This window comes from Ruditapes philippinarum, unplaced genomic scaffold, assembly GCF_026571515.1.
Source record: "Ruditapes philippinarum isolate M1 unplaced genomic scaffold, ASM2657151v2 ctg1155_1_1_1_1, whole genome shotgun sequence".
Taxonomy (NCBI): domain Eukaryota; kingdom Metazoa; phylum Mollusca; class Bivalvia; order Venerida; family Veneridae; genus Ruditapes; species Ruditapes philippinarum.
Genome location: NW_026855202.1, coordinates 228,144 through 242,155, shown reverse-complemented (window position 1 = coordinate 242,155; position 14,012 = coordinate 228,144). Strand labels below are relative to the sequence as shown.

The window sequence follows — 14,012 nt, the reverse complement described above, 5'->3', positions numbered from 1 at the left end:
AAATGACTTCATAGAGATAAATGGTGCAAATGTTTTTTTGTAAATCAACATAAATATTTTTTTTCTTTCCACCAAGTTGCAAATCAAACATAAAAGAAACATCATTTTTTTTCCACTTTTGATAAATTCATGAATTTCCCATTAGTAAAAAGATGCACCCAGAACAATTTGTACCTCTTTGAACAGTAAACCAAACTTCCATTTATCTTCATATAAAAGAAGTAATTCCTTTGACATTATAAGAAAACCGAGTAACCCTCAAAATTAAAAAAGGTTTCACTCACAAAAAAGGATTACATATTAACAAGAACCTGCAAACAAAGTTATAAGCCTGTATTTTTCCATAAAAGATAAAACTCATTACAAAAATAAATAGTATTTTTATCAATAGACATTATCCGGAACTCTGCAAAGTTGGTTTTTTCCCATCTAATCTGTAGGTACAAACTAACTTTTACTGTTATAGCTTCACGGTGCACTACCTGTCAAAAAGATAAGTCAACCTGTTTCCCTTATTTTCTAAGCTGTTACTGTAAAAATTTTGTTTGTACCTATGTTAATAGCTAGGAAAACCCCAAATATTTTTAAATCCGGAGTAAATCTATTGAACATAATAGCCAAATAAGGATTAATTACAAATTCTATAACCGAAGCTGAAGTTCACAAAGACTATAATTTTGTCAAAATATGTACCAGTTATGGAAGCGAAACTAAATATCAATGGTACAATAATTATATTTCTATCCAACAACAAACTTATTTTTTGTGACAAACTTTATGTAAATTTTCACAATTTGGAAGTCTTACAGTAGTTACCCATCGATGTTTGATGAAACTTGCATTAATATTTTGCTTTTATTGGTATGCAAACTTCAGGATACTGCAGGATATACAGAAATGAGGTAACTTTTGTTTTGATAGAGTACAGAAATGCAATTTTATTTTCTGTGTACAAATATATATTGTCAATTCAATGTGGTGGCGGTACTGAAGTCTATTATTTCTTACATTATTAAAACAAGAATGATAATGTAGGAATGTTACAGGAATGTATAAAGAATCAGCGACCAAGTTCGCCTATTCTTCGAGGCGTTTGTGACATAAAGTAACTAATCATATGCTGGATCCTGAAAAAACATTTTTTTTATCCAGCCTTTATCACACAACAGATGTTTAAAATTTAGAGAAAAAAAGCTGTTATTTTTAAGAATGGTTCCTGTATTACAGAAAGGTTATCAAGAGTACTTGTATTACGTAAGCCATTTTTAAGAGTATACATACATGATTGCTTTACTGTTTAATAAACAGTGTTTATAGATTTAACTGATGAAATTCCACCAATAAGATTAATTTATCTAAACATACACTTTTTCTTTTCCTCATTTTCTGTTCTGTGAACATCTCACTACTTGCATACACCTCCATTGCCTTCCTACTTACAGCATCTAGGTTCTTGGCCAAAAGATAAGTTGTCTCCCTTTTTGGAAGGTTTGCAAACCTACAAAGATTATATCATTCTATATAAAACTGTCAGGTTACTGCTAAAACATTTCATAACTAGAACTGCCACTATCATGGCGTGAATACCCCCACATACCACTTTGTCAGAATCAACATCATGGCCATTTAGAAATCAAGGACAACCTCCCTGCCAAATCTGAGGTTACTAAGCCAGTGCATTGCTAAGTTATGTATTCTACATGCTTCAAATGTGAAAATGTCAAAATCAATACACTCTTGACAGGCATTCTGAAGCAATTGAGGGGAAAAGCTTTATTTAGACAAGGTCCCTGTGACCTTGACCTTTGACCCAGTGACCTCAAAATCAATACGGATCATTTACTAATCATGACTAACCTCCATGCCAAATATGAAGACTGTGGGTCATAGGAACCTTAAGTTATTGGGCGGACAAGCTTTTTGAAGTCAAGGCCCCTGTGGCCTTGACCTTTGGCCTGGTGACCTCAAAATCGATAGGGGTCATCTACTAATCATGACTAACCTCCATGCCAAATATGAAGACTGTGGGTCATAGGAATCTTAAGTTATTGGGCGGACAAGCTTTTTGATGTCAAGGCCCATGTGACCTTGACCTTTGACCTGGTGACCTCAAAATCGATAGGGGTCATTTACTTATCATGACTAACCTCCATGCCAAATATGAAGACTGGGTGAAAGGAATCTTAAGTTATTGGGCGGACAAGCTTTTTGAAGTCAAGGCCCATGTGACCTTGACCTTCGACCTGGTGACCTCAAAATCAAAAGGGGTCATCTACTAATCATGACTAACCTCCATACCAAATATGAAGACTGTGGGTCAAAGGAATCTTAAGTTATTGGGCGGACAAGCTTTTTGAAGTCAAGGCCCCTGTGGCCTTGACCTTTGGCCTGGTGACCTCAAAATTGATAGGGGTCATCTACTAATCATGACTAACCTCCATGCCAAATATGAAGACTGTGGGTCATAGGAATCTTAAGTTATTGGGCGGAAAAGCTTTTTGATGTCAAGGCCCATGTGACCTTGACCTTTGACCTGGTGACCTCAAAATCGATAGGGGTCATCTACTAATCATGACTAACCTCCATGCCAAATATGAAGACTGTGGCTCAAAGGAAACTTAAGTCATTGGGCAGACAAGCGTTTTGAAGTCAAGGCCCCTGTGACTGTGACCTTTGACCTGGTGACCTCAAAATCTATAGGGGTCATCTACTAATCATGACTAACCTCCATGCCAAATATGAAGACTGTGGGTCAAAGGAATCTTAAGTAATTGGGCGGACAAGCTTTGTGAAGTCAAGGCCCATGTGACCTTGACCTTTGACCTGGTGACCTCAAAATCAATAGGGGTCATCTACTTATCATGACTAACCTCCATGCCAAATATGAAGACTGTGGGTCAAAGGAATCTTAAGTTATTGGGCGGACAAGCTTTTTGAAGTCAAGGCCCCTGTGACCTTGACCTCTGACCTCAAAATCAATAGGGGTCATCTACTAATCACGACTAACCTCCATGCCAAATATGAAGACTGTGGGTCAAAGGAATCTTTAGTTATTGGGCGGACAAGAAAAAACCGCCGGTCGCCGGACGGCCAGACGGACAATCTGATTCAAGTATACCCCCCTAACAACTTTGTTGTGCGGGGGTATAAATATGGTAACATTTTTTGTGTGCTTTAATTTATGCTATGATAGTAATAAAACCGGCAGTTAATGATCAGATGGGGTAAAAAGAGCTGTCTCACAATCTGTAAAAGAGCGCACTTGACTATTCTCAGTGCTCAACAGTAAGGAAAGGGGCATAACTCTGTAAAAAGGTATCTTAGAATATTGGACCTATGCCCACCATATTACATAACGGCAGAGAACAAGTTTGTGAAGTTTCAACCAATTCCCTTCAATAGTTTTGGAAATAACAATTTGCATGCAAAAATTTAACCAATGTGTGTTGGTGATGCTAAAGCCAGCGTGAGTTCAATAGCTCTCCCGATTGTTTGAATAGGTGAGCTAAAAACTGAAAATCTTTTATTTGCCTAAGTTTTTAATGAAAGGTATGATAATTTTCCAAACTTGACCGATACTTATCAATGATTCCTTGCAAACTCTAAACTAAATGTCAGATGCGGCAAGAAGTCTTATTTTGTAACTACATTGTACTATTAAATCGAAAACCCTATATCACCAGTTGTTGTACAAAAAAAAGTTTCAACAGGATACTGTAAGTATTTGAAGAAATAGAACTGAGGTGTTAAAAGGGCACCTGCTATTAGTTGGCCCTCGTTTACGTTTATTAGGAGGTTCCCAGTCGTCATCACCTGGCATAATATCTTCTTCTTTACCAGACTGTTCAGACTCCTATAATTAAAACGTATGTATAATTACATATACCGGTACATAAAATACAATACAAGTGATGTAAATGTTAATTCTGATAACTCAATTCAGATACAAATCATAAGCATTAAACCACAATTCTTTTTAACTTCAAAAAAACTAAAAAAACATTAAAGAGCAAAATAAAAACAATTTAAGTCAGTTATTTATATTCCTGCTCAAATATTAATACATTGACGTGCAGTGGCTGTGGGCCTTTGATTTACTATAGTGACAGATTTGAAACTTCCACTCCAAGCATTAAGCAAGTTTAAACACATTTTCTTTTTTCTGGCAAGAAATTCATTATTTTTGAAATTTATTATATTATAAGTTACACTGACAAGTTTTGAGTCATACTGACCCTACTAAAGCCATATGGCGATTTTCAAGCTCCGTGCATTATTTCAGGCATAAGACGGCACCTGACATTCTGTAAGCGAGCTGAACGACTTGGTTTAAGCATGATGATTAACTATGTAGTGATAACAAAAATTTTTAAGAAATTATATAGATATTTATATAATGGAAATATACTGGTTTTTCAGGGCTCCTCTTTTTCTTCTTCCCACCACGTCCCTTCTTCTTTTTGCTATGTTCCCTTTCTCTAGGTATATCTGGTTTAGGTTGTTTTGGTGGACATTTACACTTGAACATACAACCAGGTTTACGACAGTGTTCGGTCTCAGCCTATTATATCATGAATATAAATTTCTATTAGCTACTGTATTACCAGTAAAAGTAACTACATGTATAGCCAAAATTATGTAATACATATTGTACTTTTCAAAGGAATAAAAACAAGTCATTTTTTAAAAATCTGTTTAAAACTTTCATCTATTATATTAAAATCAATACATTTTTTTCACTTTCTTTCTTATCTGTAAAAATAGCATTTGGTTTATGTAGCCTTTTGAAAATATCGAGGTCAATACTGTGGATTAACTGTACTCTGGTAAATTCAATGTGTTCGGTCTCAGCCTATTATATCATGAATATAAATTTTTATTAGCTACTGTATTACCAGTAAAAGTAACAACATGTATAGCTAAAATTATGTAATACATATTGTACTTTTCAAAGGAATAAAAACAAGTCATTTTTTAAAAATCTGTTTAAAACTTTCATCTATTATATTAAAATCAATACATTTTTTTCACTTTCTTTCTTATCTGTAAAAATAGCATTTGGTTTATGTAGCCTTTTGAAAATATCGAGGTCAATACTGTGGATGAACTGTACTCTGGTAAAATCAATGTGGCTTACTGCTGTGATCCGGAATGAAAACTACCAACACCACCATCATCAAAAGTTAAAGGATTACTTCACAAGTCATTTTTAACTAGTCATTGCTAAATTTTGTTTCAGAAATAAAAATTTGAATTCATTCAAAATGCATTTTTTAAACGTTAAGTTACTATAAATTAAAACACTTACAGAATTTGTGTCGATACTCTCACAGATACATCCCAGTCTACAATATTCCTTTTCACACGGAGGCTTGAAATCCATCTCTTTTTCCTCTCCGCTGTCAGAAAGCTTGCATAGATGACAAATACACCCATACCTACAACCTGTAATTATTAGAATAAAAAATACATTCCTAATAACTTTTACATACTTTATGATATACAGTCAAATTAATAAACACAAAATATGATACAATTTTGTCTTCATGCAAAAGCCTTGGATCTTTTTTTATATTTTTTTTTTTGGTATCAAAAAAACATTTATATCTAGTATATGTTCCTCATGTAATAGTAAATAACTGTTGAGGATAGAATTGTACACAGTATAGTTTATTTGGATCTCTTTATCATTTTTATCAGCAGGTTGGAATAAATGCATTTGTATGAAAAAAAAACTGAAAAAAAAACAAACAAAAAACAAGATTGTCTCCACATTTATTTTCATCCACAGTTCATATATTAAATGTATACATTTCTATTTTATTCCAGTTTTTCACTTGTTATATTCAAACTTTTAAATTATTTTCATTGTCACCCCTGTTTTTATTATGATCATCAACATACAAATATCAATCTTCCCGTCTTAAATGGACTTCCCCAGTTTCCATTTTAGAACTGTCCCATTATTATTTTAGGGATATCAAGATGAAAATTTGAAGTTGGCCAACAATACACAGCCTGGTCAGATGGGCGGATGTGCAGACTGGCCTAGCTCTATACTGGTGGCAAAGGCTAGTCACTTTCTGTTCACATGTAGAAGAGATAAACTTAACTTTAGAAAGTTTAAGACTGAAATCTTTTACCACTTATTGTCAGTGCTTAACAATGACTAGGTTAAGGGATAAATTCTAAATAATTGTATCACCAGTGAATATTTTAACACTACAGTGCAAATGTATACACTATCATAAATAAGAAACATCTCAGACATCTGAGAAAAAAAGGTAAATTGCAGACAGAGGTTCATAGAGTACACTAGAGATTGAAGACCCAGCCTTCGAAATAAGCTTTATCATTGATTAATCTTAACATTCAAGTAATCAGTGATCACATGTGTCACCTGATGATAGCCAATTGCATGTTGCAACTACTGTGTAGCAGGAGACACAAAAATCATTAACTGTTCAAATTGTTTTATTTTTTTCAAGGCCCAAAACTTAGCCAAAAATCATTTAACTGGAAAAGCTGTTCACTTATTAATGCACAAGTACTTGAGGAACCAATCAATCCTGTAAGGTTTCATTCAAATTGCATTAGTTGTACAAGAGAAACAGCCTGGACAAATGTTTAAAAAATAAAATCATTAAAAGGGCCTTAACACTGACAAAAATCATTGAACTGTAAAATGCAACTAGACTAAGTACTGATCATTCCAGTTAAGTTTGGATGAAATTGCACCAGTTATTCCTGTGGAGAAGTCCAGACAAATTTTTTTTGACGTACAAGAAGATGACAGAGAAGTGTTCCCTATATGTTGCCATAGTAGGACAGTGTTTTTTGTTACCAGACTGGTCTCAAACCTCTAACTTGTATACATTAGACACTGGACATACACAATAAAACATTAACTAAAATACCAGCCCATATAATACTATATGTATACCATACACCCTCTTGTTTTCCACACCACTCTGTAATACAGGGTTAAAATAAAGTCTTACCCAAATAATTGTCTTTACATTTGTTGAGTGAGCCAGTGATTATTGGCCCTATGAAATTAAAATGATTTATTGCTAAAGAAACCTAGGATTATAGACATGCTTTCCTATGAAAAGAACCCTTTTATAAAAAGTGTTGGTCTGAAATCTACTCAACACTTGAATTCAAATATAGAAATTACCACCAAATAAAGATTACTAGTAAAGTAAAGCATTTCTCATTCTGAAAGCTTGATTCCATTGCCAATATTATACATATAGTATATTGCCAATATTGTTCATATAGTATATTGCCAAAATCATATGTAGGGTATATTACTAAAATCATACAAACTCATATAGTATATTGCCAATTTTGTACATATAGTTTATTACCAATATCATAAATGTAGTATAATTATTATCAATATCATAAATATAGAGTATTGCCAATATAACACAAGTAGTTTATTACCAATATCATAATTATAGTATATTACCAATATCATACATATAATATATTACCAAAATTATACATATAGTATATAATATAATCATAAACTCTATACAGGCGAAGTGTACAAATAAGTTCTGTGTAAGTTTATATCAATATAAACTGTGAAACAATGTTTCAAACTTCCAATTTTCAGGACTTAACAGTACCAGTGTCTTAATAAAAGGGATCATAGATGCCAATAAGGTAACTATTTTCTGATTTGTGAGACAAATTAGCATTAAGATAGCAGCTGTGCAAATCAGAGTAAGTGCATAATTTACAATAGCTATGTTGCCTATGCATAACACACTCTTCTTTATTAGTAAAATGCTTCAAGATTATGCAAAATTCATATATCAAATCTCTGTTCGAAAAATGAAAGAACTTGTTTGTATGCAAATTTTCAGAATGCGTTTCACTAGCTCAGTAATTTCCACTCAGAATTGATTTCTATATTTGGATATTTGTAATTTGTATAGCATCCCAGTAATGTGGAAAAGCGCAGGAGCTAAATATAGTAGAAAAAAATCAATAAAACTCTGCAACTACACATTTATAAAGTAAAACAGACTACCAACATAGTGCAACATGTGATAAGGTGATGAACGAAGCAAGTACTATAGGGAAATTAAATAGTAGAAGTTTGAAATGTTAAAAGTTTCTTTTTCTTTTCTTTTTTTGATCAACAAAATTTGAGCAGCACCATGACAAAACCAACATAGTGTGTTTGCGTCTGCGCAGTCTGATCAGGATCTATGCTGTTCATTTATCAACCCTTCTACAAGTAGAGAAACTAATAGCGAACAGCATGGATCCTGATCAGACTGTGCAGATGCGCAGGCTGGTCTGGATCCATGCTGGTCTCAAACGCACTATGTTGGTTTTGTCATGACACGGCTCATTTATTGACACACAGGTATTTATATTATTACTATACATAATGTAGTAGACTTTTCTTTTTAAATCAGTGATGATATATTATTTAAGATAAAATCATACCAAATGCATAAATTAATAATTACTTATTTGCACATTTAAATGTACACACTATTTAATTAGTTTAATATCATAAAATAATAATGTCAACAATACAGTTATGTTTTTTTACTTAATTTTGATATGTTCAATAAAAGTGTTTCTCAGTTTATAATTTATCAATCCCTCTAAAGGAAGTCAGCTACATGAACTACAGAAAAAAAACATCTGGCCAATTTAACCTGGATTGTAACTTATCTGCCCTAAAATTAATTAAAACTCTTATAAGTCAAGGGCATATTATTCTTTAAAACATACTAAGTGACCCCCCCACTCCTTCTATTTTTTGTTCACTTAAAATTATTTTATCATATATTTAAAGATTATGCAAAGTTTAAATGAATTCCATTATACAATTTTCATTCTGCCTTTATACTGTCTATATACAGTAAACTCCGCTTAACGAAATCATCGGGACATTCAAATCTGTTCCTTATATCCGGAGTTCCTTGTAAGCATATACCGAATTAATTCCTTGTATCAGGAGTTTTTATAGCGAACATACAGTCGAGACTGCCTTAGCGACCCCCTGATTTCAACGACTCCCTGTCTTATCCGACCTTGTTTCAGTCCTCCCAACGTATTTTCCTATATAAATGGTCTGAATTAAACGACTCCCTGTCATATGTGACAAGCGACCCTAATTATCTGGTCCCAATGCATTGCTTTGTCTGATTTAAACGACTTTCACACCTTTTAATTGTCCGTTAATCGGATAAATAATACCTGTTTTAACAACCAGAGAGACAAAATAATTAAGTCTAATTATAATCCAGTAGTCAGTACTCTTCAAACAAACTCTACACACCTCTGATTACATGTATATATGCAAGTGTCAAGTGACGTAGCGTCTTGAGTGTCCATAGCGTCTGATGCAATCGATGTGTGTTAACAAATTGAGGTCACAGGTGTAATGAACATAATGAACTGAGTAAACTGGATTAAGACTTGTGTTTAAAAAAATATGGAGTGAAGATTTTTTAGGCAGATTTTTTTTATTTTACCTTTCTATTGCTGCATTGATAATACGGAAAAATGTTGATACCAGACTAATTTGGACATGTTTTTAAAAGTATGATATTTATTTTAAGGATTTGAATGCATGAAATTCAAGTTTATTTTGTACCATAATGATTCAATATTAAACAAATACAAAAAATAAAATAAAATTTTATATGATATACATACTATATTTGCTTTACAGGGATTCTTATTTTATTTACATCAAACATTTAAAGTACCTATGTGTATTTGCAATTGGTTAGATATTATTCCTTCACACAGTTATACAGTATATACATGTTAAGTCACAATGATATATAGACAGATAGATGATATTTAAATTTTAATTTTCTATGAGACTGTATTAAGAGACTCCCTGTCATATGTGACCTTTTTCTCAAGATCCCTTGGAAAGTCACATATGACAGTCTTGACTGTATTTACATATAACAAACTGATTGTTTACCATCGTCCGTCATTTTGAAGACCATTTGACTAAGAAAGATTAGTCATTTATTTCTGCGCTCGTATTTATAACATATTACCCGAGAGTGTATTTTTTGGAATTTGAAAATCCTTTGCTGGTTCAGTTTTAGTTTTGCTTCCTTTCTCAATTGTTCATAAAATATCATATTTTGTTTCTAAACTTTTTGTTTTCTTTTCATGATTAAGAATAAACAAGATTTTCGATTGTTCCTTCCTTTTGTATTGAATATCTTCAATTAAAGGATGACTTTTACGAATGAAAGATATAAATTTCTTTTCATTTCAATCGAGCGTGCTTTGTTGTTTTCGATGGATTATGCTTGCAAGCATGCGTGATTACTTAAAAAACCGATTATAAATGATCATAATTAATTTACTCGCACAAAATTATTAAAGAAAAAAAATAATATAATAAAAGGAACAAGAGCCATGTCAACATGGCCATCCCCCGCCGAATGTGTTTGCTCATTGGAAGAATGTATATGTAGTAGAGCGGAATAATTCCATTTTAAGAGGTCTTTTGGTAATGAAAACTGATGGCTATAGTGATTGCAGATTTGAAACCTATGTGAATACTGATGGCTGAAAATAACAAAGGGCAATTACTGAAAAATAATGCAGGGTAGGTTATCATTCTTGTGTGCTGCATCCCTCCTCAGTAAAATCTATCCACCTATGAAGTTTCAAGTTGATACCTCAAATACTTTTTGAGAAAAAAATTGAATTGAAAAATTAAGTATGAAAAAGAACAAAGGGCAATAACTCAAAAATTATAAAAGGTAGAGTTATCATTCTTGTGCAGTGCACACCTCCTGAGTGAGATCTATGCACCTATGAAGTTTCATTTTGATATCTCAAAGGCTTTTTGAGTTATGCTCTGGACAAAAATTAATTTTGAAAAATAACAAAGGACAATAACTCAAAAATAATGCAAGGTAGAGTTATCATTCTTAAGCACTGCACTCCTCCTCAATGAGATCCATCCACCTTTGAAGTTTCAAGTTGATACCTCAAATACTTTTTGAGATAAGCGCTGGACAAAATAGCATGAAAAAAAGGGCAATAACTCAAAAATTGTATAGGGAAGAGTTATCATTCTTGTGCACAACATTCCTCCTCAATAAGATCTATCCATCTATGACATTTCATGTTGATATCTCAAACACTTTTTGAGTTATGCTCCATTCTTGTGCACTGCACACCTCCTGAGTGAGATCTATGCACCTATGAAGTTTCATGTTAATATCTCATAGGCTTTTGGAGTTATGCTCTGGCAGAAAATCAATTTTGAAAAATAACAAAGGGCAATAACTCAAAAATCATGCAAGGTAGAGTTATCATTCTTATGCACTGCACTCCTCCTCAATAAGGTCTATCCACCTATGAAGTTTCAAGTTGATAACTCAAATACTTTTAGAGATATGCTCCGGACAAAAATGTCGGACGGAAGGTCGGACGGACGGAGACTATTTCTATATCCTCCGCCGAAATTTTTCGGCGGGGGATAATAACCGTTTTATCTTGGTAACAAGAACTCATGCTAAAGATATCCTAATGCTATTACGTATTGCTATACAAATTCTATTAACGGATAGCTGATATTTTGGAGTTCGTTATAAAAGTGTAATTTTCTGTACTTTTAACTAAATTGGGACTAAGAAATGAGTTCCTACTATGCGATAATTCGTTATAACCCTGTTAGCTATAAACGTATATTTTTATATTAAATAAAGAAGGGCAAAATTCGGGCCAAAATAAATTGTTCCTTATAACCGGGAGTTCGCTATAAGTGAAGTTTACTGTACAGAACAGCATCATTTGCCTTTAGCATGTTCAAAAAGTGAATGAATGAGCTGAAAAAAATCTTAAATTTACTTCAAGATGATTTCTAAATACACCTTATAGTTAGCCTCATCTCACTTATTAGCACCATCCCCCAGTCACATTTTGTAGCCTTATAGCTTTAATAAACGTATTTTAAAACACATTTTTATAGCTCTTACTAGCCCCCCCTCTCCCAACCCCCACTCCCTTTGAAAAAATGCCAGCCCAGGGTTGTTAAATACCTATAAATTTTTGTTCAAAAGTGTAACTAAAATGCTACCACAAAATACATGTTGTAGTAGTAGTTTTTGTTGGTGCACAGTTATTTATCATACAAGAAACAGCACCAAGAGTGAATGCCAAAGCTATAATAGTAATACTGAACTAAAGCATACACTTTTAAAGGATATAAAGCTATAACTAATGAAATATTTTTTTATAAATTATTCAACAGTAAAATTATAGTGTTTCTATATTCTTATGACAGATTCTTGAAGAGTTCTAACATAGAATGTCTCTGTAACTTAACACACATGTAAGCTGTACATATACAGAATCAAATGTAACCAAAACCCAGAACAATGTGTTAGTCTGTTATTTTAAGTAAGGTTTTATCCACTTAGAAATGATTTCATACATGCACCATTTCGCATTTCAAGTAATTTACTACCATACAAGCACTTTGGAATTTTTTATTTTTTTTAATTCAAGCAGATATACACTTTAAGATTGACTTTGCCCGTTTAATTTATTAATTTCATCAAAATTAACCACTGACAGGAGTTAAACCATTAATATTCAAAAACTTGTTGTAACCAAGAACAACATGGGACAAAATTTCATTCCAATAACTAAAATGTATATTGAAAATAAGCTTTGAAAACAAAAATACATGCAGCCACATGCATAATAATGAATATCTATATATGAGCCGCGTCATGACAAAACCAACATAATGGGTTTGCGACCAGCATGGATCCAGGCCAGCCTGCCCATCTGCGCAGTCTGATCAAGATCCATGCTGTTCGCTACCAGTTTCTTTACTTGTTATATGTTTTGTAAGCGAACAGCATGGATCCCGATCAGACTGCGCGGATGCGCAGGCTGGTCTGGATCCATGCTGGTCGCAAACGCATATGTTGGTTTTGTCATGACGCGGCTCATATGTAAAATACACATGTTTAAAAAACACATATTAAAAAAATCTTACCTGGCTCATTACAGGTGTCAACAGTTTCTTTTTTTATCTCCACTTTCAGTTCTTCTACAAGTATAAATACACATAGCATTTTGATTTTAACTTATGATTTAAGATGTGCAAAGCAACATGTTTTCCTCCCTATTCCTAACATGACCTATTTAACTACTGTAAAACACTTATTATTCGCGAGAAATTTATTTTCGCTAATATTCGCGAGTTTTCTAACACGCCAATTCATATTTCTCGCGAATATTTCACTGTGTCTTTACTCTTGTCCGAAAATGAACACTATCCGAAAATGCGTACACATGGATATATATCTGCGGAAAGTATCGAAACCACTTCTAGTTACATCATGTAGCTATTAAAGTATTGCAGCATATACATATAGTACAGATTACTGGTATGAAATATTTACCTGTAACAATTTTGTATTATTGAGGAATTGGAAAAAACTTTTTTGCTGCATATTACCTGTGTCAAAGAAGGTAACCGTAACTTAAGTATAAACAAATTAATGCGTCTCACAAAAATTTTAATGGTTTTTCTACAGATTGTTCTAATTAATGTGAAAATCTGTCCAACTTAATGGATTAATTAAATTTTGGTACAAATACTTAAGCACCTACGAGTTGTTTGTAACATTTCTATTTATTGTATCCTATTGTATTGTACAACAGTTTAAGCCGGAGGGTAAACTACATGTTAGGCAAATTACAGTACCGTTTTATTGATTTTCGTCTGCATGCCTTTAAATGGCTAATCAGTGAAACTTTAACACTTTGCAAAAATGATACGAAACATTCAATGCTAGTATTACTAGTAACAATGCTAGAGACACGGAGTATAATCAGGGACAATTCATGACAAACACAGTGAACACATATCAAATAATTATCAAACTTTTTTGATATATTTTTAGACAGACGGTTTCACTTAACAAGAAGATTAGCAAGCTATCAGAAAAATCGATACAGATATAAATGCATTC

The 14,012-nt window shown here is 32.9% G+C and overlaps 1 protein-coding gene across 1 annotated transcript in view; it reads right to left on the bottom strand.

Moving 5' to 3' along the window:
• The window catches only part of LOC132742472 (uncharacterized), a 51,038-nt gene that overhangs the window by 19,955 nt on the left and 17,071 nt on the right, over positions 1–14,012 (bottom strand). The window contains exons 7-13 of the mRNA XM_060730903.1: positions 13,031–13,084; positions 5,309–5,445; positions 4,409–4,561; positions 3,759–3,853; positions 1,366–1,498; positions 1,111–1,127; positions 483–530 (exon numbers count right to left, since the gene is read on the bottom strand). Coding sequence (XP_060586886.1) covers positions 483–530; positions 1,111–1,127; positions 1,366–1,498; positions 3,759–3,853; positions 4,409–4,561; positions 5,309–5,445; positions 13,031–13,084 — 637 coding nt within the window. The remainder of the gene's footprint in view (positions 1–482; positions 531–1,110; positions 1,128–1,365; positions 1,499–3,758; positions 3,854–4,408; positions 4,562–5,308; positions 5,446–13,030; positions 13,085–14,012) is intronic.